This window comes from Ursus arctos, unplaced genomic scaffold (assembly GCF_023065955.2).
Source record: "Ursus arctos isolate Adak ecotype North America unplaced genomic scaffold, UrsArc2.0 scaffold_24, whole genome shotgun sequence".
Classification (NCBI taxonomy): Eukaryota; Metazoa; Chordata; class Mammalia; order Carnivora; family Ursidae; genus Ursus; species Ursus arctos.
In genome coordinates, this window is record NW_026622919.1 from 22,097,024 (window position 1) to 22,123,384 (window position 26,361).

At 59.6% G+C, this 26,361-nt stretch overlaps 2 protein-coding genes across 5 annotated transcripts; both read right to left on the reverse strand.

Moving 5' to 3' along the window:
* Positions 1-189: 189 nt before the first annotated feature.
* On the reverse strand, positions 190-3,403 carry CISD3 (CDGSH iron sulfur domain 3). Its single transcript, XM_026513006.4, has 4 exons — positions 3,298-3,403; positions 2,928-2,984; positions 2,079-2,198; positions 190-578 (listed from the first exon to the last, which is right to left on the reverse strand). Exons 1-4 carry the CDS (start codon positions 3,337-3,339, stop codon positions 399-401), a joined length of 399 nt encoding a protein of 132 aa, XP_026368791.2. The 5' UTR covers positions 3,340-3,403; the 3' UTR covers positions 190-398.
* A 547-nt stretch (positions 3,404-3,950) lies between these two features.
* MLLT6 (MLLT6, PHD finger containing) lies at positions 3,951-25,984 on the reverse strand. Of its 4 annotated transcripts, none has more exons than XM_048212029.2 (20): positions 25,803-25,984; positions 24,513-24,592; positions 23,984-24,038; positions 23,642-23,751; positions 22,602-22,705; positions 22,282-22,375; positions 19,858-20,013; positions 18,878-18,976; positions 16,312-16,534; positions 15,187-15,801; positions 14,543-14,730; positions 14,195-14,303; positions 12,923-12,989; positions 12,579-12,724; positions 11,831-12,028; positions 11,636-11,724; positions 10,198-10,547; positions 9,672-9,762; positions 8,326-8,676; positions 3,951-7,822 (listed from the first exon to the last, which is right to left on the reverse strand). In XM_048212029.2, the coding sequence occupies exons 1-20, from the start codon at positions 25,909-25,911 to the stop codon at positions 7,781-7,783; spliced, it is 3,276 nt and encodes a 1,091-aa protein (XP_048067986.1). In that variant the 5' UTR covers positions 25,912-25,984; the 3' UTR covers positions 3,951-7,780. The 4 variants fall into 4 exon arrangements, with proteins under 4 accessions (XP_048067986.1, XP_048067987.1, XP_048067989.1 ...); XM_048212030.2 differs by having other exon boundaries at positions 16,396-16,534; positions 19,858-20,016; positions 25,803-25,983; XM_048212032.2 differs by having other exon boundaries at positions 15,403-15,801; positions 19,858-20,016; positions 25,803-25,983.
* Positions 25,985-26,361: the final 377 nt, after the last annotated feature.

Consider the following 26,361-nt stretch of genomic DNA (forward strand, 5'->3'; position numbering starts at 1 on the left):
GGGTGGGTGGGGCCTCTGGCCTCCTCCTCATGTCTCTTGTCTGTGGGCTTGGCCTCCCCGGGGAGGCCCCATATGGAATGAATGTGAGCCGCCCCTTCCCTGTGGCCAGTCGGACGCGCCGTCCCAGGTTAGCACCCCGAGCGGGAGTAGGCCGCGTGTCCCCCACCAATGACCACAAGAGCACCACGCTGGGTGGGCACAGTGTTTAATGCCGTCTTCACCAGCAGGCGACGAGCCAGGGGTATGTTCCCCGGCTGCCCAGGAGACCTCCGGTATGGGGAGGAAGCTCTTCACAAGCCAGCAGTGGGGACTGGGGTCCCTGGGTGGTCCCTTTTTGGGCTCAGCACTCCGTCTCCCTCCGCACAAATGGGGTGCCTGCCAGAGGCCTGCCCAGCCCCTCAGAGTGGGGAGCCCACTTCTGCCTTCTGCACCCGCTCGCTCCGGTGGGTGCCATCGCAGTACGGGGCCTTCTGGGTGGCCTTGCAGGTACAGAGGGCCACTACGCGGGTCTCCTGGGCCTTGAACTTGAGTGGGGATAGGCCAGTGCGTTGGAAGAAGTGGGAGCCGTCACAGAAGGGCTGTGAGGGAAGAGAGACGTTAGAGACCCAACCCCACCTGCTGGGGAGGGGCCGGTCCCGAAGGAAGGGCACAGTGTCCAGGGCGCAGGCTCCGGACGGAGACTGCCTGGGTCCCCTCGTTTACCTCTCAGCTTCCGCGTGAGAGTGAGAGGAGAGCTGAGCCGAGGACGTGAGATAAACAGTGGTTCTCGTGCCCTCTGCCCGCAGTAAGTGTTCAGTAAGGAGTCATCTTTCCAATATTTGTCTCTGGGGGCCCCAGAGGACCGGGATACAGGGGCAGAATTGCCAAGGTGAAGTGGGACTTTTGGTATCAGCAATGTTTACACTGATAGTTTTTTTTCCTTAATGTCTCAGTCTCCACGGGCTCACGAAATTCATTTTCCTCCACATATTCTCGGTAAAAACTTCTCTGCGTGGGAGAGAACCTACGTGCCTCACAATGCTTTGCGACTGGGGTATCAGTTTGGTTTGGCTCCAGGGAAACAAGTGGGCATGTTCTAGGGAGTGGATGCCGCAGGGAGGAAGGGTGAACTGGCTGCCTGGTGCGGGAGAACATTCTGCATCCTCCCGGGAAGCTGTTCCAGCAGAGACGGGGTCATGGAAACTGAGGCCTGCCTTGACTCCCTAGTTAGCGGCAGAGCTGGAGGTCAGGCAGGGTAGGAGGAGAGAGAAGTCTACAAATAAAACCCAGCAACCTGCCCCAGAGGGCAAAGGGCAGGAAGGCAGCGTGCCAGCCTGGCTAGGCCACACTGCGGCAGGCGTTCCCCTGGTGCCGCGCCCTCGGGAGGGACTGCTCCCAGCCGAGTCAATGGCAGAGCAGGACTTGGGACCTGGGCTGTTGACACCACACCACGCCACACCTCTTAGAGGCACACAGTTCAGAGCCCTGCTCAGGAAGGAAAGGGGCCCCGGAGGCTGGGAATATGGGTCAGGTTCCTGCTGGAAGGGAAGGCTCCTGGGGCGGAAGGGAGAGGGAGGTGGGGGCAGGCAGCAGCAGGGAACCAGGGAAGCCACCTCAGCCGCAAGAGGGAGGGTCTGCAGGAGACAGTGGCAAGCGGCACTTGGGAGCAGGAGAGCCTGTGGTCTGCCCCGTGTTGGGGTCCAAGGCCTGGGAACCTTCGGCTCAGGTACTCCCTGGAAGGAGGGAGAGAAGAGGGGAGACAGGCAACCCGGCCTCTCGGTGCTCAGAGCAGGGAGGCCAGGCCAGGGCTCCAAGGAGGGCACACGGGAACAGGGGGGCACAACCCAGCGCTCCAGCCGCCTGGCCGGGAGACCGAGTTTCTGTCTCTCTGGCCTCATTTCAGAGGGTGGATACAGAGAACAGGGAGCTCAGCGTTGTGGGTGGCGTTGGCCTGAGAGCGTATGTTCACCCCCAACCTCCCTTTGTTGTCCTTCGGGTATGTGTGGGAAAAGAGGAAGGTCTTGTCCAGGAGCTCCCAGGAGCTCCCTGCTGTCCCAACCAGGCATGTCATAGTTAGTGAGGTGGGTGGGGTCTCTCACCTGCTTCTTGCTTCGGCCACACACGCACCATCTGTAGGTTTTCCCAGCTACCAGCTCTACCTTGATGGGCGTTTTCTGGGCCACCACGGACTTGGCTGGGGTTTTAGGGAACCATCGGTTCTGTGGCAAGGGAAGATGAAGGGCTTGGGGTCAGCCTATGTTCTGGAAACACTTTCCTGCCTATGGACTTGTCCCGGTTCCCTGAGGCCCTGGCTTATGGCAGGCTTCCTCTGCAGGAGGCTGGTCTGATGTCACCGCACAAGGACATTCCCCCAGGACACCATAAGGACCCTGAGCTCCAGATAGGGAAGAGATTTCACGCAGGCACTCCGGTTTCTGCACCCAGCGGCCGGCCTGCTTTTCTTTCTTTTTCTTTTTCTTTTCTTTTCTTTCTTTCGAGATTTTATTTATTTATTTGAGCGAGAGAGAGATCCCAATCAGGGGGAGGAGCAGAGGGAGAGGGAGCAGCAGACTCCCTGCTGAGCAGGGAGCCAGACATGGGGCTCTATCCCAGGACCCTGGGGGACCCTGACCCAATGGGAAGGCAGAGACTTAACCGACCCAGCCACCGAGGTGCGGCCTTCCTTTCAAACCTGGACTCCCACCTGGGGGCTAGGAAGGGCACTGCTATTTCCAGCGGAGAAGCGAAGAAGCGCTGCTCCCTGCCCTTGGCCCTCTGGTCACGCCACCTCCCCTGAGCCATCGGGAAGGGGGCTACAGGCAGGGGCATTCTGAAGTTGGAGTCTGGGAAGTAGGGCTGACCCCTTCTGGTTCGGTCTCTGGTTCCTACCTTTGGCGTCTCTGGGCCTGGGGGACTTGGGCGGAGGGACGGGGAAACGGGGTACTCACCAGCCAGGAGGAGATGTCCCGCCTCTGGCTCAGCTTCTGAACCGTTTGCAGGCAGGACTAGACGGCGGTTTGGAAGCAGGGGGAGAAAAAAAAAAAGAAAGTCAGTGGAAAGCGTTGGATTTCCAGAGGGAAGTCATCTGGAAGGGACGAGACGCCAGGGATTCGGGCGCAGGAGAAACAAGGGGGTAAGAAAAGGGGTCACAAGACAGGAAGTGGAGCTGCCGGGCGGAGGTGGCGGGGCCCCGCCGGCGCTCAGCGAGGGAGGGCTGCAAGGCGCCCGGCGAAGGGGGAGGGAGCTGGGCACGCTCCGCCGGGAGATGGCAGGGATGGGGCGGCCAGGCGGCCGGCGGAGCGAGCTCGGGGTGCTCACCCAGGCCGCAGGCCGCAGGATCGCCCCCACGCCGCCGCCCATGCCGGTCCCCGCCGCTGCGCCGCGCCGGCTCCGCCCCGCGCCCGGGTCACCTCCCGCTCCCGCCCCACCGGCCGGCCCAGCCCGCCGCCGCCCGGAAGACGCCGCGGGGCTCGGAGGGGGTGGGGGCTGCGCGGTCCTGCCCTCCCCCCCGCCGCCGGGAGCCCGGCTGCCTCTCCTCCCACCGCGCTGCAGCCTCCTCGGGACCCCCGGGAGAGGGGGGCGCACGGGGCCGTGCCGGCGGTCGCACCGCCGCGGCGTTCCGGGCCCGCGCCTGCCGGTGTGGGCGGGGACCTCCCGGGAGCCCGCGGCCGCGGCGGAGGCTGGGGCCGCGTCTCCACGAGCGCGCTGCGGCCCCATCCCACCGCCCAGGGAGCTGGCTTTTTTAACCGATTCCCGCCTGGCGCGGGCGGACGCGTTACCTCCTTGTGGGTGGGCACAGGTGTCCGAGCTGTCGGCAGGAACCCGGCGTCTTGCGCACCCGGGCTGTGAACTCCTATGCTGAGTGATTACAGAAATGTAACAGACCACCCCCATCCCCTCCCAAGGCTCCCTCAGTTGGCACTCCCCTCCCTTTCCCCTTAGTAAAGCCAGACAAAGCAGCGCTCTTTGGATTTTTTTTTTTTTTTGTAAAACATTCTTTTATTAAAAGAACAAGTGCTGTTTACGAACTGCCCTCCGTACAAATCACGTCCGTTATACAAAGATACAAGATCCGGGTTATGCACAATTCCAGGCTTGGAAGTGAAAGGAGGGGGCATTGCCTTTTGGGCTGAGGATATAAAGGAGGTTCTAGAAAGAATGTAAAAGGAGCCCCTGGGTTTGCAAACTCTGGCTTCCCCTCCCTGCTCCCCTAGGAAGGGTCTGCTACATTGAGACAGGTTGGGATGGATAGGGGGAAAACGGGGCTGGGAGTCAGGGTTTGGGTCTCCAGTCCTGCCACCTGAGTCCCAAGTTGGGCTGGAGGAAGTGAACAAAGGGCAATGAAGGCACTCCTCAGTCCCCAACTTTTCAGTAGATCAAGTCAAAGTGGTCGGGAGCTAGACACACTTTGAATCCGGATTGATGTGACTGGGAGGAGCCAGGGTATTGCGCCCCACTTCCTCCCAAGTCCCCACTGAGGTGACCTTAATCCCTCTGGGCACCTCTCCCCAAGAAAAAGAAATTGAGATAAGGGAGGACTGGGAGCAAGCTGCCTACTCCTAACTTTGGCCCACCACACACCAAGGAAGATGCTGGAAGTTGGCAAGGGGAGCCTGTGCCTTTGAAAAGTTGTCTGCGTTTCCAGTTCAGGGAAAGGGAAAAGTGGAGGTTCCCGTTTCTTAGAGCTGGCCCTTGGCTCTGGCTCCCCTCACTTGTCTAGGCCCTTCCCTGGTGCACTTCTCTAGAACTCAGTACAGGAATGGGTGGGGAGCTCTCAGCCTCAAGGTTAGGGCACTGGGAGGCAGCAGTGGTAGACCCAGGAGCCTGAGGGGAAAGACACACACAAATAGGAAAAACTTAAAAAAAAAAAAAAAAGCAATCTTTAAAGTGTCATTGTCTATGGAGAGGATCCATCAGCTCTGAGCTAAGACCAATCAGTGCTACATAGATACCCTCCCACCCTGGGGCCCAGCCCAGCACTCACACACACAGGGACAGACCGACAGCCACATGGAGGTGGTGCAGTGGGGGGCGAGAGAGCCCAGGACCAGGAGGCCAGGGTCCTGAGGGCTGGTCCTGGCTCTGCCCCGAGCCCCTGCCCCTCCTAGGCTTGGAGCGATCACCTGTGAAGCAAGGAACTGGCTCCAACCACCCCTGAAAATAGGTCCCTTCCAGCTCTGACACTCATGCACCAGTCGTGACCTCAAAGCCGGACAGGGGTTCTGCATGCACACCCCTCACACCTCCACGCCGAGCGTGACTACACACGAAGCTCCTCTCATGCGTTTTCAGACTCCATTTCCGCCCTGCAAACCACATCCTTTCTCTCTGCTAGGCAGAGACATCTAGTAATCGGTGTCTCTTCCCACTCCCCATCCAAATTTTGTCCTGGAAAAAGGGACAGAGGCTGGGAAAGGAGGGTGAGGTCAGTAAAGCCATTCCCCTTGCATTGAGATCCTGAAGATCTCCAGAACTTTCCAATTATAAAGCTCCCTCTGAAGAAGGAAATGCATGACCCCGCTCATGCCCCCCTGCCCCAAATGGAGGGACAGCAGCGATCCGTACCCAGCCTGGGTCCCTTCTTTGAACCTAACCTGCCTGCGGCTGCACCCCAGCCTGGGGAAAGCTGGAAAAACATAGGCTCTTGGAGATGAGAACCCCAGGCTCTCGGGTGCGGGGAGGGAGGGGGGAGGTCTTGGTTCCAGTGCACTAAATCCTAGGGACCTCTCACTCTGCCACAGCAGCAGCACAGTGGACTGGCTTCCCTCAGCATCCAGAACAGGAGTCGACTTAGGCTCTTAGCGGGCCTGCCTCGGGCCAGGGTGTAAGTGTGAACGAGCAACTCTTCTAAAAACCTCTAAAGGTTATTTTTCTCTTCCGTGGTTTGGGGGCAGGGAATTAGAGAGCTTAACAGACCAAGAAGATGAATAAACTGCAGAATTCTATCGTTTCTAATTGATATTTAGCATTAATAAAAAGTGAGTATTTCTGAGGTCATCACAACTGCCTTCCCCCCACCCCCAAGCCCTTGCAAGTGCCTAAAAATTCCCTCGGAAGGGTTCCCACCCACCCCCTCCTTTATCAGCTCCCTAACATCTTACAAAGTCTGATCAACGGGAATATTAATATTATTTTCAGTATCAGAAAAAAACCAGTTGAGCAGCACAGGCAAAAATATATCTGCACTACGTTTCTGTCGTTGCCAAAAATATACACATCTTCTTTTCTTTATTTAAAAAAAAACCAACAATAACAAAAACCCAAACAGAAACACACACAAAAAATCCACACATGCAAAGACTGACGAGACACGAGCGTCAGGGAAAGCTGGAAACGCCTTCCCCCGCTCCAACCCCAGTGCAACTGCAACAGAGACACAGGCTTCACCCTCGCCCCTCTCCTGGCTGCCCGAGCGGCCCCTCAGCCTTTGCCACCAAAGGCTCTGGGCAGGTGGGGGCTCTTTAAGGTGAGAATTGCCCCCTACACCCCGGGGAAATAGCTGGTGGGTGAAGGGACAGGTGTCGGGTCAGCTCGAGCTGAAGGCTCCCCTGGTTGGTGGGGGTGGGGGTGGCGGGGCGGGGGAAGCAAGCTGGCTAATTCTGGAGGGAGGTTCTCACCAAAGGAAGTGGCACTTTACCCCCCCCCTTTGCCCCATCCCCCAGATCCCTGGGACTCCCCCTGGGCCAGGGAAGCAGGACCACCTATCAGTTGGGGAAGGGGAGCTCTGAGGGGGCCGGGAGACCGTGTGGGAGTCTGGGGGAGGGAAGGTAGGACATTACCCTGATTCAAAGCCCCCAGCCCCCAGTTACTCTCCAGTATTGGAGTACTGGTCTGGTTTTGGTTAACCATTCCTGCCCCCAGAAAGGGACCAAAGTTGGTGAGGTGGGGAGGGTGCAAACAAAAGCTGGGAGTCCCCTTCTGGTGCTGCCTCATCTGAGCACTGCTCCTATCCCTGCCCTCGGCTGCCCCAGGTCCGGGGGGAGTCAGACAGACAGACAGACAGACAGACACATACACACACACAGACACACATGCACACACGCACAGGCACACGCGCTCTCTGAGTCAGGCAGCTCCATCTTCCCACCCTCCGCACTCCTAAATCCAATAGTGCAAACAAGGGGCGGGGCGCCAAGGGGGCTGGGCCTCTCCCCCCTGCCCTCCCCTACCCCCCTCCAGAGGTGGGGAGTGGTGGGGGGCAAGGGCTGAGTTTGGTGCCGTCCTGCCCCTTCCTCAGCTCCCTCAGCTGTGGGCTTTCACAAGCTCAGCTTGTAACCCTCGCTGGGGGGCAGGGGACCAGGGAGACACAGTCCAAGGGATCTCTTCTGCCCAAGTTGGGAAGAAACTGCAGGTAAAGCAGGGCCACCCCTTCTTTTTTAAGAGATTTCCGCGCACGGGCAGGCCCAGGGCCTGTCCCCCCACCGCTCCCCACTCAAGTGCTGATCCATTTTATGTGAGGGGTCCAGCCAACCCCCCACTTATGCCATAGCCCACATGGCTCTTGGAGGACCTCAAAACATTGCTGAGAGTGGGGGCTCCTAGGTGGGCTTGGAGCCTGTCCTCCCTCTGAGCCCCTCATAAAGGGGTCAGTGCAGAGGGAGAGTGGGCCAATGGAAGGGGCATCCCTCTCTCTGGCTCAGTCCTCGGCACCAGGAGCACCCCACACTCCCCGGGCCTCAGCACATGCTCTGGGCTGGGGCTCTCCAGTGTCTGGGTGCAGGTGCCTGCTCCAGGCCAGGTAGGGCCCCTCGGGCCAAGATCTGTCCCCCTCCATTTGGGGGTCAGGAGGGGCTGGGTGGACTTAGCCTTTTTCCTGGTTGGCTGAGGTTCCTTTGTCAGCGGTCTGGAAAGAGAGGAAGGGAGGCTGGGGCTTTAGGAGGCGTCTGGTTCTAGCACCCGGTTGAGAACAGCTGCCTGGGGCAAGGCTGCTGCTGGAGGGGGCAGTGAGGGAGCCCGGCTGAAGCCCCCGCCCTGGGCTCTTGGGCTTAGGGATGTGTTTGTGTTTCGGGGGGCGGGGAGGGCAGGCTGCCCTGCACAAGGGCACCCAGCTAAGCAAGGCCAGCACCCCCGGCTCTGACAATATGCCCTCAGAGGAAGGAGGGAGGGCCTTTCTCCAAAGGGCCCACCCAGAGAGGAAACCGACTTTTCTAATTGGCCTCCCCAAAGGAACACCATTTTCTACGCGGTCCTTCTGCTATTAGCCTGTGCTCGGAGTTCACCTCTGGCGGAGCTAGCAGAGGCCCGGGGGCCTGGAGCAGGGTGCCTTGCTGACCTAAGGGTCGCTTCCTTCCTCCTTCTGCCCATCCCGGAGAAGGCGGACAGGACGGCCAGGGGGCCCCTACTCACCCCTCCTTTGGGGCCACTGCCATCCGCCCCCGCCAGGCTGAGGAAGGGATTGGTCTGGGCCGTGAGGACTGGAGGTCCGCCTGCTGCTGCTACTGCTGCGGCTGCCGCCGCCGCGGCCATGAGGCTCGTGTTGTTGCCGAGCGAGGGAGCCACCAGGGCCCCGGCGGGCAGCAGCGGGGGGGCGGAGGCCGTGGGCAGCAGGCCGGGGGTGCCCGCAGACAGCAGCGGGGTGGAGCTTCCTGCCAGCAGGCTGGCCATGGGCAGCTGCGAGCCCCCGGCCAGCTGCAGCCGCTGCAGCTCCCGCTTCTGCTGGATCTGCTGGATCATCTGGTAGACCACAGTCTGGTGTTCCTGCAAGGGGGCCAGATGGCTCAGGGCACAGTGGTCCCCGGAGCCAGCCTGCCTTGCTTGGCCCGGGCCCCGTCCCATCTCATGGGAGCCATGAGGAAGGAGACGGGGCGGGGGGCGGGCAGTCAAGGTCCTGTCTTGAACTCCCCACTCAGGGCCTCAGTCTCCCCATCTGGATAAGAAAGCAGCGGTCTGGGTCCTGAGGGTCTGTAAACCCCGGGGCACTCCTGGCCCAGCGCTGGAGGAGATCTGACAGCCCTGGCCCCACCCCCTCGCTGCATCAGTTCCTTAGTCACTATGACAACCACAAATGCCCCCAGGGGTGGTATGACCCCAAGTTGAGAAACAACTAGGCTAGGTCAATAGTATTCAACTCCCCCCTTTTTTTGTTTTGTTTTGTTTCTTTTAAGATTCATTTATTTTTGCTTTGAATAGGCAGGGCATTGTCAGTGTTCCAAACACCAAAAAACGATATCAAGGTTTACTTGGAAATCTTGCTCCTACCCCTGTTCCCATCTGGCCCCATATAGGAAACCAATTGAATTGGTTTCTTGTGTTTCTAGGAAAACGATTATGTTTTGTTTTTTTTTCAATTCCCTCCTTTTTAAAAGGCAGAACTCCTTTTCTCCAAAGGAAACCTTCACAGAACCCAACACCCAACACAGAACCCAAAGGAGCCGCTCTGGGCGACAGGGTGTCCACTCGCTCAGCCACAGACCCTGCAGCTCCCCTTGCCCATCCTTGGGGCTGGGACTGGAAATTCTCGGTAACTGGGGCCTCACCACCCTCCAGACCTTCTCACTAGGCTGTGAGCCTCCCTTCTGCAATGCCCAGGGCCTGAGAGCAACACTTACCCCCTCTGCCCCCACAAGCCCCGCAGGGGTCCAGCCCGGGGCGGCCCTCCCTCCCTTCCGTGCCTGCCTGGCCCAGCCTGGCCCCGCGCCCATCGTGGGCCCTTCCCCGCGGAGCTGGAGCTGCCTGGGAAGGGGGGGCATTACCGGGGTCAGCTGTGGGGAGGCCAGGAGCTGCTGGAGCTGCTGGAGCTGCTGCTCTTGCTGCTGCAGGAGATGTCTCTGCTGCTCCGTTAGGCTGAGGCAGGGGACAACACACAGACCGTGGGAAGGGGCAGGGAAACGCTCCTCCCCCACCCCGCCCCTCCACATTCCCAGACTCCCTCAGTCCCAGGTGGAGAAAGGCAGGATAGGCGGTTTTAGAGGAGGACTACAGAGAAACAGAGCAAGCTCAGACACTGCTGGGAGGGAGACAAGTTCGATAGAACTTTCCCAGAAGGGAAACCAAGACTTGGGGTGCAAGAAAGAAACCGATGATTTTGTCCCTGGAGAGCACATCCAGAGGGCACTCGCATCTAACATCTAGGGAGTACCTGGGGCCAAGAGGCAACTAGATTCTATACCCTGTAAGACTGGAGAACATTCTTCCTTTTGGGGGGACAGTGGGTGTTGGGGGGAGTCCCTCCCAGAGCCAGCCTCCCCGTTCCCTTCCCCAGGCTGAGCTCTCCCTCACCTGTTAAGACAACCTGGCAGCTGCAGCGTGGGGGCCCCGCCAGCCTGGCTCAAGCCCGCAGGGTTGGGGGCGGCAGCCCCATTCAACCCCCCCAGGAGCCCATTGAGGGGCAGGGCCCCGCTGCCCGCCAGCCCCCCCAACAGCCCCTCAGCCATGGGCATGGCCCCCAGCCCCGCTGCCCCCGGTGCCCGGCCCAGCCCGTTTTGTGGCTGGGGCGGGAGCGGGGCAGGGGCCCCGGGCAGGGCCAGGGGCAGAGTAGCGGGGCTCTGCTGGAGCAGGGGCAGCGGTGGGGGCGTGCTGTGGAAGGACAGCGACGAGCTGCTGCGGCTGGGGCAGCCTGAGTGTGGGTCCTGGGGAGGGAGGGGGAAGGGAGGGGTCAGAGGGGCAGGGGGCCAGCATGACCTTTCTGGCCCCCGGCCCAGCACCCACCAGCATTCTCACAGAGCACAGCCACCCCCACCTCACCCAGGCAGAGCCACCCAGGAGGAAGAAGCAAGGCCCAGGGATAAAGGCTAAGAATCCAAATAGTCTTCACAAATCATGTTTACAGATCACTTCCTGGGGGCCCAGGACCCCTCACAATCCTTGTTAATCATGAACAGTGACCTTGGTGGTGGCCATCTAGTGAACTAGACCCAGGGTTCACTGCTTGCCCCGAACCATCTCCTTATTCCCATATATGGGTGAAGCCGCTGATTCTTAAGCAGGCTAAGTAGCTCTGCAGGCAGGAGAACAGCAGCCGGAGGGAAAGGCTCAGGTTCAAATTCTGTGTCCACAGTTCCCTGGCTTCTCTTAGTTTACTCACTCATAGCGGGGGTGGGGGGGATAGTAGTACCTATTCCGTAAGGTTACTGGAAGCCTAAACAAACCAATACTTTGAAAGTCTCAGCACAGGACATGATTTCAGAGGGCAAGTGCGCAACGAATCCTCGTTATTGCTATGACTATTGTTCAAGTAAACAAGCGCCCTGTTGGTTGGATTTCAGCAGTAACCACAACCTAACAATCGCTCCCCCCAACACCGCTGATCACAGGGGGATTATTGGGTGCCAGTTGCTGTAATAAACCCTTCCCAAATACTTCTCAAAGAGGCCTTCCCTACCCACCTCCTAACTCCACAAGAATCCCACCCCCATTCTGCCTCACAGCCCTCAAATTATTTCCATTTTCGCACTTTTCCTGGTTTGGTAATGATTATTTTCTTGGATCACTAGTCTATCTTCAGGAGCAGGGCTGCAGCCGTTTTGCTCACTGATTGTTTAGCCAGTGCCGGGCATTAAGTAGGCACCTATAATTATCATTTAATGAAAGAAAGAACGGATCGGTCAGCCAGTTGCTCAGCCAGTCACTTCATCGCCCAGCCTCCAAAAGCTGCAGACCTGGAGGCCCTGGCGCTTCCCCTCCTGCCCCCCGCTTTGCCTCCCCCCGCGGCGCCCACCTCGGAAGACGTGGACAGAGAGTTGTCCAGGCCAAGACTGTTCTTCCCCGGGGGGCTCTTGCTGGTGCTTAAGGAATCGCTGCTGCCGGCTGAGGGAGGGGATCAGGGCAGGAGGTCAAGGGCTGGAGGCGGGGCCATGTCTTCGCACCGCCCGGCACAGGCTCCCACTCCCTGACCCGGTGGCAGCCCCCTTACCTTGGGGAGGCAGGCCATAGGGCCCAGGGACTGGGCCGTTGGCGGCAGGCAGGGCGGCAGGCAGGGCGGGGAAGGGCACAGAAAGCTGCACGTTGAGAATCTGCAGTCGCTCCTTCTTGGCCGTCAGGCTCAGGATCTGTTCCTGAAGCCGCTGGTTTTCCTTCTGCAGCGCGTGCAAGGCCTTCAGCATCTCCACGACTGCAGAGAGAGGGTGAGAACGCTTGAGCCCCGCAGGCCTGGGAGGCGGGGCGAGAGTACCGGAGGCGGGGCCTGGAGGGCGGAGCCTGGCGGAGGAAATCAGACTGAGACCTAAAACAGAAGGCGCCTGCTAGCAAGAGATTCAGGTGAGCTTGGGGAGGCGGCACCCGGGTGAGCCAGAGGTGTGAGGACTAGGGGCGGGGCCCGAGGCTGCGGGGGGAGGGGGGGTTGAGGCCCTGAGTGGGAGAGTAGAGGCGGGAGGAAGTTGGAAGTTGGAGCATAACAAGGTAAGGGCCAGGAGGCCGCGGGGGCCGAAGGCGGGAGCACACAGGTGGCGGGTCCAGGAGCCCGACCTAGCAAAGGTCCAGGAGCTCGACCTAGCAAAGGCCCAGGAGCCCGACCTAGCAAAGGCTCGTGGTAGCCACAAGTTAAGGCTGGGGCGGGGCCAAAGGGCGGAACCTTAAAGAACTTTGGGGACCTCGGAGGGAAAGGTGACCGAGTCTGGGGGGTCCTAGGGCAGGTCTCCCAGGCCGGGCCCACCGCTCCTCACTGTTGACACCGGCCTCGCCGTCGCCCTGCTTCTCCAACAGCTGCTCCATGTTAGTCGTTCCGGGGGCCGCTGGGTCTAACTGGCCACCCCCGCAGGGTGCAGACGCTGTCTGGTCAAAGAGTGCGGGGAGGCTGCTGATGGGGGACCTGGGGTCGGAAGAGAAAACCGGACTCAGGCTTACCTCCCGTCCCCACTCCTGTCTCCCTCCTCCCCCCTAGGGGTTCCAGTCGTCCCCTCTTGGACCCCACCCTCTCCTGGCGCCCGTCTCTCTGTCCCCTCCTCCCCCTAGTGTCCCTCCAGCCCCGCTCCCAGCCCCTCCCCCAAGCCGCCGCCCCCTCCCTCACATGGAAGACAGACTCTCCTGGGGGGAGGTCCCCCGACACCGGAAGCTGCAGTCCTCCAGGTCTGGCTCTTGGAAGGAGAAGGGGAGCAGGGATCAGCGGGGAAGGGGTGCCGTCGGCCTCACGGTCCCCGCCTGGGAAGTGGGTGCGGGATCTGGGACTTTACCGCAGACCCCTTTCCCCCAGGATCTCCCCCAACCCCAGACTCGTAAGGCGCTCTAGCTGGTAAGGCGCTGGGAGCCCCGACTTGGAAACCTAGCCCCTTGGGAGGCACAGCCATGGGATCTGGTCTCTTTCCCATTTTCTAGGCAGAAAGGCGGCCGCTGCCTGGTTTCTTTCAGGACCACCTCCCAATTTCTTTCCTGGTAGATTCAGGGTTATAGAAATTCAGGGTCTAGACAGTCCTCGGTTGAACTTGGACTTACTATCTGACCTTGGGCTTGAAACTAATCTCACTAAAATGACTGTTAGGAGGATTAAAAATAAGGTAATAAATGTCAAGTGTCAGCTGTCCTGCAGCAAACCCTTAATAACTGCAGCTATTATAATTAGTCTTGTGCGACTTCTCATATTCATAAGCTCACAAGTTAGACTGCAAAACCTTTTGTTGGAATTCCAATTTGGGTTTTGGGAAAGGTAGTTTACCCTGCGCGGTCAGGTCATTAATTCTGGAATCAGATTCGGCCCCTTTAAGAAGGTTTACCTGAAGGGGCGGCCGGGGGTGGGGGTGGTAGTGAGCCCCGCCCCCTAACCGGCCAGGTGGTGTCTCTGCACCAATCAGCTCTCTGGGGCTGGGTTGACTCTCCAGGGAGGGGGAGGGGCGCTTGCGATCCTCCCCCTTAACTCCGAAATACCCGGAGCGCAGGTTGCCCAGCTGGTGGACCCGAAAAGGCCCCATCCCGAGGACTATGTTCCAGCAGGGAACTATGCAAGTGACCAGAGTACTGGGCCTGGAGTCGGGACCAGAATTTGAGCTCTGGCTCTGCCTTTCTCTGCTTCAACTGCTTTGAGCAAATCATTAAGCCTTTTTCTTCTGTGAGATGGAGCAGTAGTAATTCTGAGGGTCCTGTCTCGTCCCTCCACGGTTTTTGTTTTGTTTTGTTTTTTAACGTGAAAGTGTACTCTGGTTTGTTGTGTAGTTTTTTTTTCAGGGCGGGCAATGGCCAGAGGGAGGGGGCAGCCAGAAAGCCCTCCCATCTTTCTGGGGTGTCATGCAGGCGATGGGTGCCCCTCAGGTCTTTGGGAAGAAAGGAGAATGGGGTCAGAGACACATACCTGTGTGGCTGCTCTCGGCTTGGGTGAGGAGGGGGTTAACGGCACCCATGGGGGTTCCAAAGATGTGGGTAGAAGGGAGGCTAAAGGTAGAGCCAGCCAGAGAAAACACCTGAGGGAAAGGAGGTATAGTCCAGCCTGGTGGTTATTCTGGGATCTAGGGCACAACTGTGTGTGTGTGTGTAGAGGGGGCGGGGATCAGGTGTGCTGGGGAGGAGAGGACCAGAGAGAGGGAGACATTCAGGTGGCCACCAAGCCCAATCTCTCAATCTCTCCCGTGGAGAGCTGGTATCCCAGGCAGCCTGGCCCCCACCTGCCCAGGGATGGAGGAGCCCAGGGGTAAGGCCTCACCTGAGTGGTGGAGATAGAAGCAGAGGAGGAGGGGAGGGTGCTGGTGAATGGGGAGCGGCTGAGGCGGGGCAGGGCCGAGGTCCCTGGGGGCCCCAGCAGGCTGGAGGAGAGGGGGGTGCTGCAAACAGCGCGCAGCATTCCGCCACTGCCACCGTGGGAGATGGGGTCCTTATTACTGGTGTAGATGCCTACAGGCACAAGAAGGACACAGAGGGAAGCTTACAGTCACCACCACCCCCACACCCCTGCTCAGTCAGGTGGCTGGGGCAGCCCCCCCCCCCCCACCGGGGAGACTACTCCCCTGGATCTGGCCACACACATCAGTCTAACCCTCTTGTTGCAAAGATGTCACTTCTTGCCTATGTGACATCTGCTTGACATGCCTGCTTATTAGACTGTCTGCCCAGGCCAGGGGGATTCCAGGCTTTTCTGATAGGTGAGTCCTATTGACATTCTACTCCAATCTCTCCCACTACAACCCTGCAGAAGACGGTACGGGGGAGTGTCTGAGAGCTGACTGGATCTTCCGTCCTTTATCTCTGTCCTTTGGAGCAGTTCCTATCACATTTCCCTCTGACTGCATGCTTATGCCTCTGTTCCCTCACTAGACTGGCTGGGCCCTGAGATGCCCAAGAGTCACTAACCTGCCCCTAGCAGGGGGGACTCCAGGCTCAGGCTGGGAAGGCTCCCTGAAGGCCCAAAGGTGCGGGACGCCAGACCACCCAGGCCAGAGCTGACCAAGGAACCTCCAGAGAAGGGTGAGGCAGCAGTGGCAGTAAAGCCAGCCAGCTGGGCACTGGGCAGGGAGGGAGCAGCTGGGCCCCCAGCCCCCTCCTTGTTCCTGCTGCCCTTGGGACGACCTGGTCCATGTCGGCTCCTCTTGCTAGCTTTGTGCTTCTTCTCCTTCAGGCCTGTCTCAGGGGTCTCCTCGGCAGGTGCAGGGGCGGCACTCAGTGTGGGCATCCGCTTGTGGGTGCCTGCTGAGGCCCCGGACCCCGAGACGTGGGGAGACTTATAGTCTCCAGGAGATGGGGCCCGGGCCCGGCCCGAGCTGGAGGTGGTGGTGGAGAAGCGCATGATGGGCCCGAAGCCAGAGAAGACCACCTTCTGCTCAAAGAGGTCAGCCTTGGGGGGCTCGGGGGCTGAGGGAGAGGGGGGGGCTGAAGGGGTGGGGGCTGCAGGCTTGGAGTACTTGTCTTCCTCTGGCTGCTCCAGCTTGGGGAATGCCGAGAAGTCAGGGGAGCTCTGCAGGGACGAGACTATACAGAGGGAAACCGGAATTACAGCTGGGCCCCAGATTCCCCCTCCCAACTGCACTAGCTGGAGAGAGCTCTGGTCGGGGGGGCTGGGGAAAGCCTGGGTTCCTGTCCTAGCTCTGCCACTGTTTCTATGTCTTGGGATGAGTGTCCCCCACCCCCACCCCAGCTTTCCCACGTGCTATCGATAAAGGGAAAAGAAAACTCCTGTCCACCTGACCTCACCAGACTGTAGAGATTACAGGAGATATCATTAGTGTTGGGACTTTAAAAATGGCACCTCATGGCCCAAGTGCAGGGGATGATGAATACTGTTATGGCAGTGGAGGGGTGAGGCCTGAGAGGGAGGGGCTGAGGGGAGGGTCCCGAGAGGAGTCACTTGGTGGGGAGCCCCCATCTTTAACCAATTTCAGAAGCAAATGAGATGCAAAGCAGCGTGCAGAGGCCCTTGCTAGAGAAGCTCTGGGCCAAGGCTGTCCCGCCCCCAGCTTCCTCCAGGACGCCCACACTCACCTGCAGGCTGGAAGGGCCCCCCAGAGGAGGAGGAAGAGGAGGAGGAGGAGGAGGAGGAGGAGGCGGAGGTGAAACTGCTCACACCTTTCCCACTGCTCAGTTTCTTCCCCTTGTGACTCAGGCTATGGCTGGAAGACTTTTTCCCCTTCGAGTCCCTGCTGCTCTCAGAGGTCTCCTGAGTGCTGGCCTCATGGTGGGAGGAGGACGAAGCTGAGGAGGGGACCTGAGGGAAGGAGGAGAGGCGAAGGCTCAAGGCCAGCTGCCCGGGCTCACCCACGACCTGGCAGTGGGGCAGGAGTACATAGGGCCCCGACACGAGGGGGAGAGTCCAAGTTTGCTTGTGGGCGGGGCGCCCAGATCAGGGAGGTAGGTGTGAGGACAGGGGAGTCTGTCTGTCCTTCACCTGAGGCAGAGGAGAGTGAAAACGGTCCCTGAGCCGGTCCACACGTGCCCATGTGTTCAGTTACCCGCTGAAGAAATGCTTAGTGGGTCCCAGAAGGCTGGACTTGTGCTGGCCGTGACGTGCGCAGGGGAGAGGGACCGCTGCCCTGGCCCCATCCCTGAACCCGCCAGTCACCACCCCTCCCTGGGTGGTGCAGCCACCTGGCTGGTACCCCCTCCCCTGGCCACTCTGGGCCCTTCTTAGACAAGCTGAGCTTGCTTGCAGTGCCAAGCTTCTGCCGGGACAGCCTATCCTGACTCTTGTCGGGAAACTTCTCATCCTTCCAAATCCAGCTTGGAAGTCCATGAGGCCTCGATCTATGAGGCCATTGTGATCCCTGGGGTGGATCCGGCCACTCTGTCCTCTTAGTTCCAGAGCACCGTGTCCTCACATCAGCCATGTCAACAGTTGCCACACTGCACTGAAACATCCAGTCCCTGAGTCCAAGGCCTCCAGCAACCCCCGGAGGGCAGCATGGGCTCTGGGGCGGACGGGGTGGGCTCTGCCATCTACTGCTGTGTTCTGTTGTGCGGCCTCTCAACCTCGCTGAGCTTCAGGATCCTTACAGGGCCAGCTAGGCCTCTCTGGAATGGCTCGAGGCGCACAGAGCCAGATACACAGTGTGGGGTCTGTCAGATGCTGGTAGCCGCTGTGAATATACCGCAGAGACGGTGGCCTGTGCAGAAGTATGGGCCTTCAAGCTGGACTGCCTGCGCTCCCATCTCGACTCCCGCACGTACTAGCTGTGTGCTTTTAAGGTAAATTACTCCGCCTCTCTGTGCCTCGGCTTCTTCATTTATTAGACAGGGTTAATAAAATACCTAATTCATTGGATTATTTTGAGGATTAAATGAGCTAATCCCCGCAGACCCCATCCATCCTCCTGTTCGAGAAGGGACCCTGGCATGCAGTGAGTGAGTGAGTGAGGGCTTCGTATTACTGCCAGGGATGGTGCTTTTCCTCCTGGTGGAGACCAGGTATTCAGTAACTGAACAAATGCTACAGGAAGGATGGACGAGAGCCGCCCTGCACTGCCCTTCCCTGGGCGGAGTCCTGGTCTCTGTCTTCCTCTTTGTTCTTTTCAACAGCTGGAGTTCTGAAGGGAGCCAGATGTGGTTCTCAGAGCAAGGGAGGAAAGGGGTGAGGGGGAGGGGTAGCTGAAATGCTGGGGTGGGCGGAGGGGGATGGGCAGAAGGCTCCTACATGTCCAAGGGGACACCTGGCTGCTGGGAACTCCCATATCTCTGGTCCTATTTCCACCTGCCTGCAGGCCCCAGGGAAAGGTCAGAGGGCATGAATGACAAGCTTTTCCAGGTGAGCCCTGGGAAGCAGGCGGGGGGAGGGGGGCGGGGGGTTACTGGGACAGTTGCCACAACATCACCCTGGAAACCTGATACTCGAGCCTTCTGCTAAGATGCCCAGAGCTCTGCCAACCTGCTAAGGCCGGTGGAGGTGAGTGGGGTAGTAATGGCGACAGGAAGAAGCAGTTTCTCCAGGCCCCTGCACTCCTTCTGTTGGGGGGCGGGGGCTGGAAGGAGGGAAGGGAAGCGGCTGCTCTGGCTTGGATTAGGAACTCCCTAGCCTCGGGTAGGGCCTGCTGGTTGCTCCTCCAGATGTTGCCCATTTCTGGAGACAGGCCTGACATACCAAGCCTGGGAAGGGTGGGATGAGTGGCGGTTTCAGGGTGCTGTCCGTGGGCCTGCCCCATTACACCATGAGATTTTGGTTGGGAGACAGGGTCTGGGCAGTGTCCTGATGTGGGGGAGGGCTGAGAGCGAAGGGTTCCTCTCTGCCTGTCTCTGGGGAAATGGGCCCCAGAACTTGGAGAACCAGCCTGAGTACTGTACCCGCAGACAAGAGCCCAGTGCTGAGGCTCTCCATCTGGACAGAGGCAGATGTAAACATCTGGCAGCCAGCAGGCAGGGCAACACCCCCTACCCCACCCCTCCTGGTTGGTCAGTGATTGGTGGGGCTGAGGAGCATAGGGTAGAAGGAGGGAGTGGAGAGGGGTGGGGCGGGGAACAGAGGCACAGTAACCTGAAGCTGCGTGGGGTGCCCAGAATCCCTGGCTCACTGTGACCCCTCCCCTACCTCGGCCACTCCCCCAGGGGTGGGCAGCAGTACCTTGTCAGCAGTGGGGACCACGGGTGGGGTGAGGATGCTGGGCGGTGACTCAGGCCGCTTCTTGTGCTTCTGTTTAAGGCGTTCTTTGTCCTTTCGACTCTGGGGAGGGAGAAGTGACCAGATCTGGGTTGTGGGCGACAGTGTGGTTGAGGAGACACATGCCATGTGCACGTGGGGAGCAGTCCCCTCTCGGGGATGGGCTTTGTGGGCATCATGCCCCCCTATGGAGAGACTGGGGGACTTAGGCTGGACAAGAATGGCTCCAGCAGGTTGCTCTGGGAGCCAACAGCCCCTCCCCCTCACCCTCCCTACGTGCTAAAAATAGCCTGTCCCATTCGCACGCCAGGGACACAGAGTACCACACACAGGAGCCCGCACCTGCGAGGGTGTCCACCTGGGACATGGAGCTGGGTGTGGAGCTGGGAGGGGAACCAGGCACACTGTGATGTACCAGGGGATGGAGACAACTGGGCTCTCACGTGGCTGGACTGTGCAGGTGTCTGCAAACGTGCAGGGCCGTGTGTCGAGGGCTTTGGAGACACTGTCATGTCACAGGGAGGACATGGAGGAACCACACAGAGAGCTCCAGGGAAGCCAGGCCCTCATCTTACCCTCCCTGACCCTCGTGTGTCACTTCCTCAGTCCCCTGCTGGCTCTTAGTGGCCTCAGAGGAAGGGCGAGGGCAGGCCCCAAGGCCTCAGGAGCACCTTGTGGTTGTTTTTTGAGTTATGTGTTAGGGCACCTGTGGGGGCTCAGTCGGTTGAGTGTCTGCCTTCGGCTCAGGTCATGATCCCAGGATCCCAGGATTGAGCTCCGCATCGGGCTCCCTGCTCAGTGGGGAGCCTGCTTCTCCCTCTGCCCCTCTCCCCCCAACTTGTGCTCTCTCAGTCTCTCAAATAAATAAATACAATCTTAAAAAAAAAAAAAGAGTTATGTGTTTGTGGGTGTGGGCAGGAGTAGGAAAGGGAGAAAACATTTACCTTCTTCTGGCCCCTTTCATGGTGGGAAGGGTGCTTCTCCTGCTGGGTGGATGGAGAGGCTGACCGGCTTCTCCGGCCAGCGATAAAGCCACTGCCACCTCCCCCTGTGCCGCTGCCTCCGGCTCCTCCGCCGCCCCCGCTGGTATGCCGGGATGTCTTCTGGGGAAAGAAGAGAGAGGAATTGCCAAACTCTCCTTTTGATAGGTTAGGAAAAGATTCCTGGAAGTCAGAGGATCGTGGGGGGCCAGTCCCTCCCACCCTGCTTGTCACTAAGAGGACCTTGTGTCTTCAGTGGTGCTCTGCTCAGCAGAAGGCATTCCCCCACCCTAAGTCCTAGAGCTTGCCCAGTTGGCTTATCCAATGCACAGACCCAGCAACTGAGGCCCAGAAGGGCTAGGGGCGTCTTGGCCCGGGCAAGGAACCGCTAAAGGTAGGACAAGGGCCTGAGTCTCTTATTTTCTGCCCACATCTTTCCATGGTGCCTCCTGGCCCATCTTAGGCAGCCTGAGCCACAGCCCAGTTCTACCTCTTTCGCTGGGGTAGAGGCTGCAGGGGGGCCCTCTTGGGCAGTCCCTGCTCCCCCACACTCCACCCCATGTTCCCCCTCCAGATTCTTCGCTCCAGCCATCAGCCCCTTCTCTCTTGATCCTGGCCCTCCCCTTCCATCAAACCCACAGTGGGTCCTTCTGTCCCAAAGGACCTGATGCCCTTAAGAAGGGGGAAGTAAATATGCATGACAGCAAAAACCCAAATGATCCTTGTTCTGCCTTTCTTCCCAGCCAGGGCCTGCCCCCTCCTTCCCTTCACTGCTGAGGACTGCCCCCTGCGTTATAGCTTCACCTGTCCCAGACTTGCAGGTCTCCCCTCTAAGGTCACCCGCTACCTCCCAGTTGCCAAATCCAAGGACTAATTTCAAGCCCTGTCCAACTCAGTTGCTCCCCAGTGGTGGGTACTGCTCCTTCCTTGCCAAGCACTAGATTCTCCTCTTCATGGTCCCCCTCACACCTTGACCCACCGTATCCTGGTGGGCACCTGAGGATTCCAGCCCAGCCTTCTCTCCTTGGGGCTGCCACCAGCTACCACCACCCTGCCTGGGGGGCTGACAGTCACCAGACGTGAACTTCCCCATGTGGTACCCCCTCTTTGCCACACGGAGCTCCCTACCTTGTCCTAAGTTGTTATCAAACCCTGAAACCAAGGTGACCATATAATTTATGATCCAAAGCAGGACACTTTTGAAAACAAAGGGTGGGAACTATTCATAAGTACACCAGGGTGACAAGCAAGAACTGGAACTATCGAGGGCAGAACAGGACACAGGACAACCCTACAGAAGCCCACCGTACCCCCTGTTCATAGCAGGCCCGGGTGCCCGAGCCTGGACAGCCTGGATTCTCTGTCCCGCCTTCAAATGCCCCTTCTCAGCCACCCCCACATGTAGGCCTGTCTACCTAGAAACGGCTCTCGAGTCCAGCCTTATCCCTCCAGCCCCCCCTGCTCGCAGCTGTCTCCCAGCCGCCAGCCTCAGCCCTTTGGATCCAGCCTGACGGTGGCTGCCAGGGTAATCTTCCTAAAAAACAAATCTGATCATGTTACCCTCCTGCTTATGAGCCCGTGGCGCAGGGGTGAGGTCCACGCTGCATTCCCAGTCAGGCCGCAGCCTCCCTCTCCAGGACACCCCCAGAGTTTCTGGAGCATGCAGGCCTCTCCACAACCATGGACTAGAAGCCCTCATCCAGCCTCTCCTTGGGCCCCAGAAGCCTAGGGCAGAAGCCAGCCCTGCCCTGGCCGCCTGAGCTTTCTGGTCATCTCCTGCCTCACTCTCCCCAAGCACCCCGTTCTGTTCCCGAGTTTTCTTTTTCACCTCAGGACTCGGCCCATGCCCGTCCCTCCACCTAGGCCTCATCTCTTTCTGCCTCTGCTTGGCAGGTCCCCAAGGAGCTTTCAGATCAAACTATGTGTTCTGAATCCCGCACACCAGCTGTGGGATAAGATACACGACCTCGGTGGGTCTTAGTTCACTAATCTGTAAAGTGGAAAATACAGTACACCCAGTTCTTAGGGTGGCGGGGAGGACCACGTCAAATGACCCATGTAAAGAGCTTCGTACGGAGCCCAGAGCACAGTCACCCCCACAAATGTTGGCTCTTCTTGCTGCCACTTCCACGCCACTTAAATGCCGCCTCTTCCTTGAAGCCTCCCGGACTCTGACAGGCAGGGTCTGAGCTCTGTCTTCTGGGACGGACCGCCTGGCTCAGCCCTCATTCACCTCCCGCAGGCTGTACCTCCACCTCTTCCTTATCTGGTGGCAAAGCTCCTCACGGCACCTCTGACCCCTAGCACCTGGCACCAGCCTGGCCCGGAGCCCACACCCTCCGACGCAGGACCGCCTGACGCACTCGCGGCCCGGCGGATGGGACTCACCATCTTGCTGAAGTGGTATTTGCAGTAGCCGCAGTACTTCACGTTGTCCACCTCCAGCACTTCCTCCTCACACAGGAGGCCTGCCATTTGGGCGCTGGGCGAAAGAGGTCAGCCTGAGAAGCCTGTGGCCACAGACCAGACCGGCCACCTCCTTCCCACCCTCCTGGGCTGTGGCCAGCGTGAGGCCAAGACCGTCCGAGGGCATCCCCGCCATCGCCACCAAAGAGACAGCTGTCTGTGGCAAACCTCGGACGGGGTTGGCCAGCTGGCCAGGGATCCCAGAGAACCCTGGAGGGGGGCGGGACAGGCAGGGGTCTCACCAGGTGACGTGGAAAGCTTGCCGACACCCGTGGCGGTTACAGGTCATGCAGGCTCCTGAGGCCGCCTTGCTCTCCCGGCCCTGCTCCTCGCAGATGTAGCATGTCTGCGGGACATGGTACAGTCGTCCCCTCCTCCCTGCTACCCGAGGGATCCCTTGGCCTTCTCAGCTCTCTCCTCTCCCCGCCATCCTAGGCCAGGGCGAGCCAGTCGAAGTTTCTGCGATGATGGAACTTTTCCATACCGCGCTGTCCAATACAGGAGCCATAAAGGCTACTGAACCCCTGAAATGGGGCTAGTCTGACTGAGGAATTGAACTTGAAATCGGGTTGCATCTTAATTTGCATAGCCGCATGTAGCTGGTAGCTACTTTAGTGGACAGCAGTCCTTGGATGGTGAGCTCTGGAAGGCCAGGAACGACGTCTGCCTTGCCTGCAGTCAGCTCATTCCCACCTCTGGGCCTTTGCTCATGTTATTCCTTCTGCCTGGATCCAGAACGCCACCCTCCTCAAGGCTGGCTTCAGCCTGCATGTCTCTTTCCTTGACCACTTTCTCTAACGTCAGCCCCCCACGAGGTAGGCTTTATTTTTGTACCTTTTTTCTTTTCTTCACAGCACTGACCACAAACTGCATTTCTTTTATTTGCCTGTTCGTTGATATTTACAGTCTTCCCACACGAAAGCCTGCGTTCCACGGGGCCGGGAACACAGCTGTTTCGATAAGCAACCCCATGTGCCTGGTTCCTCGGCCTGGGTCTGGCCCACAGTAGGCATTGGTACAACATGTTCAGTGAATGAGTAAGTGACGTGCTTGCTCAGGTCCACGCCCGGCTGCTACTACTGCCACGGAGCCTACTTGTCCACGTGAGTTCCAGAGCACAGGCGTGTGTCTGGCAGTGGAAGGCGCCTACCTACCTCCTGAGTACCCCTTTGGCTGGACAGAATCAGATTATACTGGATGGAGAGAGAGCTGGAGGGACCCCAGCACGGCTGGCTGGGGGGGCGGTGTGGGGGCTGGTACGGGGTGGGCAGGGCCCACTGACCTTGTTGAAGCGGTCGTGAGGCACGTACTGCAGCACGATGGGCTCCATGGTGAGCACGTTGGCAAACTGCACCTCCGGGATGTAGAGGGCGCACACCACATGGGCCCAGCCTGGGGCGGTGGGGGGCCGGCCTGAGACCCTGGCCCCTCCCCGCCCCACGCTGCACACAGTACCCCCCTCCACAGCCTTCCCATCAGTTTCCAATGCCAGCCAGGGAAGGAAAACCCAGCCTCCAGCCCCACCCTGGCCACCCAACAGAGTCCACTCCTGCCTTCCCAGACCCCACTCAGGGGGCCTTGCTGACTTCCACGGATGAGCTCTGGGGCTCAGGGCCCCCCTCACCTCCATTATCAGTCCTCTTCAATGCCCCGTCTTTGTGTGGGCACAGCTCACACCTCTGCCAATGCAAGGGGGCACAGGGATTTTGGGGGCGGGCTTTTCAAAAGGGGGTGGGGGGATCTGCTGAGCTGGGCCCTTCCTGAACACATTCACAGGGCCCCAGGATGAAATGAGCGGTCTATAGGGGATGGGTGGGGGTATGGAAGAAACCGGGTTGGCCATGAGTGATAATTGTCGGAGATGAGTGATGGGGACGTGAGGTTTATCGTAGTATTCTCTCTACTTCTGTACATGTTGGAAACTTTTCACAGTAAAAAGTTCAAACACTAACAAACAAAAATAAAAGGCCCAGTGCCAGGGTGGGGGCAGAGTAAAGGATAAGCTGAGGGAGTGATGGGTTGGTGAGAGATGTGCAGGAAACAGGAAGTCCTGTGTGACAGTCCCACCCTAGCCTCAGCCTCTCTGAGTCCCCTAGTTTAACTGGGAGGAGATGCTCAGGTGTACAGAAGAGAGGAGGGAGTCTCAAACTCACCACCCTGGCTGCTCGCTCCTGAGATTCACATTTCCGGCAGAACCAGGGTCCCGTTGGCACCTGGACGATGCCATAGCAAGCTGGGGGGTGGGGAGAAGAATCACCAAGTAAATCTGTCGGCAGTAGCTTTTCTCAGAGCAACTGGGGTAAGGGGGTGACTCTAAAGGAGGGGCCTGGCTGCTCCCCTGTCCGGAGTCACTCACTAGACAGGAGGATCACAAGGAATGCCTAACAGCACATGGCCAGCCTTCAACCACAAAACCAAGCACTCCAAACAGGGATGAAAAGTCTGAGTCCTTGACCTTAAACTTCTAGAAGACCCCCATCCCCACCGCATGCTCTTTCTGGATCTGTTTCCCAACACCTTGCCTGGGAACAGTCCTCATCATCAGGAATAGAGAAAACCAGAGGGACAACATTTACGATAGTCAAACACGTTTTGTTGTTATGGGGGGGGGCATTTCTTAAAGGGCCAGCAAGGGAAGAGGTAGGGAAGTAGGGGATCCAGGGACCTCATCTTCAGCCTCTAACTATAATAGGTACAGGTCAAAAGTCAAGGCCGAGGGCAGGTGCAGTGCAGGTAACCAATAGGAGAGCGGCGGGAAGCCGGGACAGCCACAGCATTAAGGGTTGTCCCAGGAAGGTGGGGGGGAGGGCAGCTGGCTGTGCCAGACAGGCGGGAGATGCCAGCCTGCGCCCTCGGCAAGACTCCTCAAGGAGTTAACTCCCGAACCATGTGCTGTTGGGGGAAACTCCAAACCTCCCTCTTCTCGATTCCCGGCTCCCTGCACAACCTCTCTCCTATCCGCAGCTCTTCCCGGAGGATTTTAGGAGTCCCCTCTCCCCTGGGACCCTTCTCCTCGCTTCCCAATTCCGCTCCTCCCAGTATCCGGAAGCGGGAGGGGGGGATGACCCCCCCTTGACCTCTCCCTCCGGGAGCCAGGACCAAAATAACCGGGCGGGAGGGGACACCTCGCAGGTAAACATTCCCCCAGCAGCCCCGACACTAGCGGTGTGGGGCGCGGAGAGTGCACTCACTGCCCCCTAGTCTGTCCCCAAACTCCCTCAACTTGGGGTGGGGGGCGCGGGACTGGAACAATAGGCAAGAAAACAATGCCTGACCCGGTCCTCCAGGACCGGGCGGGGGGAGCCCCCCGACGCCTCCCTTCCCTTCAGGTGGGGTGGGGGAGGGGCGCCCAAGCCCCGGGAGGTCTCCGGAGGGCGCGGCCCGGGGCTCCCCGCGCGCGCCGCCCTCGGGGTCCCGCCGCCCCCCGCGGGCCACCCCCGTACCTTGGTGGACAGCCACGCTGCACGCGTGCCCATCACAGTAGACCAGCGGGTTCTCGGCCCAGCCCCTCTCGTCCGAACATACGCAGCAGCCTCCTACCATCTCCTTCATACTCCCATGAGCTCCCTCCGGGGCTGGGGCGGGGGGCCGGCCGGCGGGGGTCGGGGGTCAGGGGGGGAGGGAGGGAGCGGGGGGCCGCGCGCCTCCTCGCTCCCTCCTCCTCCTCCTCCGCCGCCGCCGCTTCTTTTCTTTGCCTCCTCCTTCCTCCTCCTCGGCGTCCTCCTCCTCCTCCTCCTCGCTCGCTCTGTCTGGCCGCCCCCCCCGCCGTGCTCTCGCCCTCATGCCCCGACGGGCCCCCCCCCCAACAATGAGACCCGCGCGCCGGGCTCGCCCCCTCCGCGCCGCGCGCCCAGCTACCAGGGCCGCCCGGCCGCCGCACAGCCCGGGCCCGGCGGGGGAGGCGCCGAGTGGCACATCGCGGGCGCCCGCCCGCCCCGCGCCCGCCCCGCGCCGCCCGCTCACGCGCCGCCCCCCCGGCCCCCCTGCCCGGCCGCGGCAGCC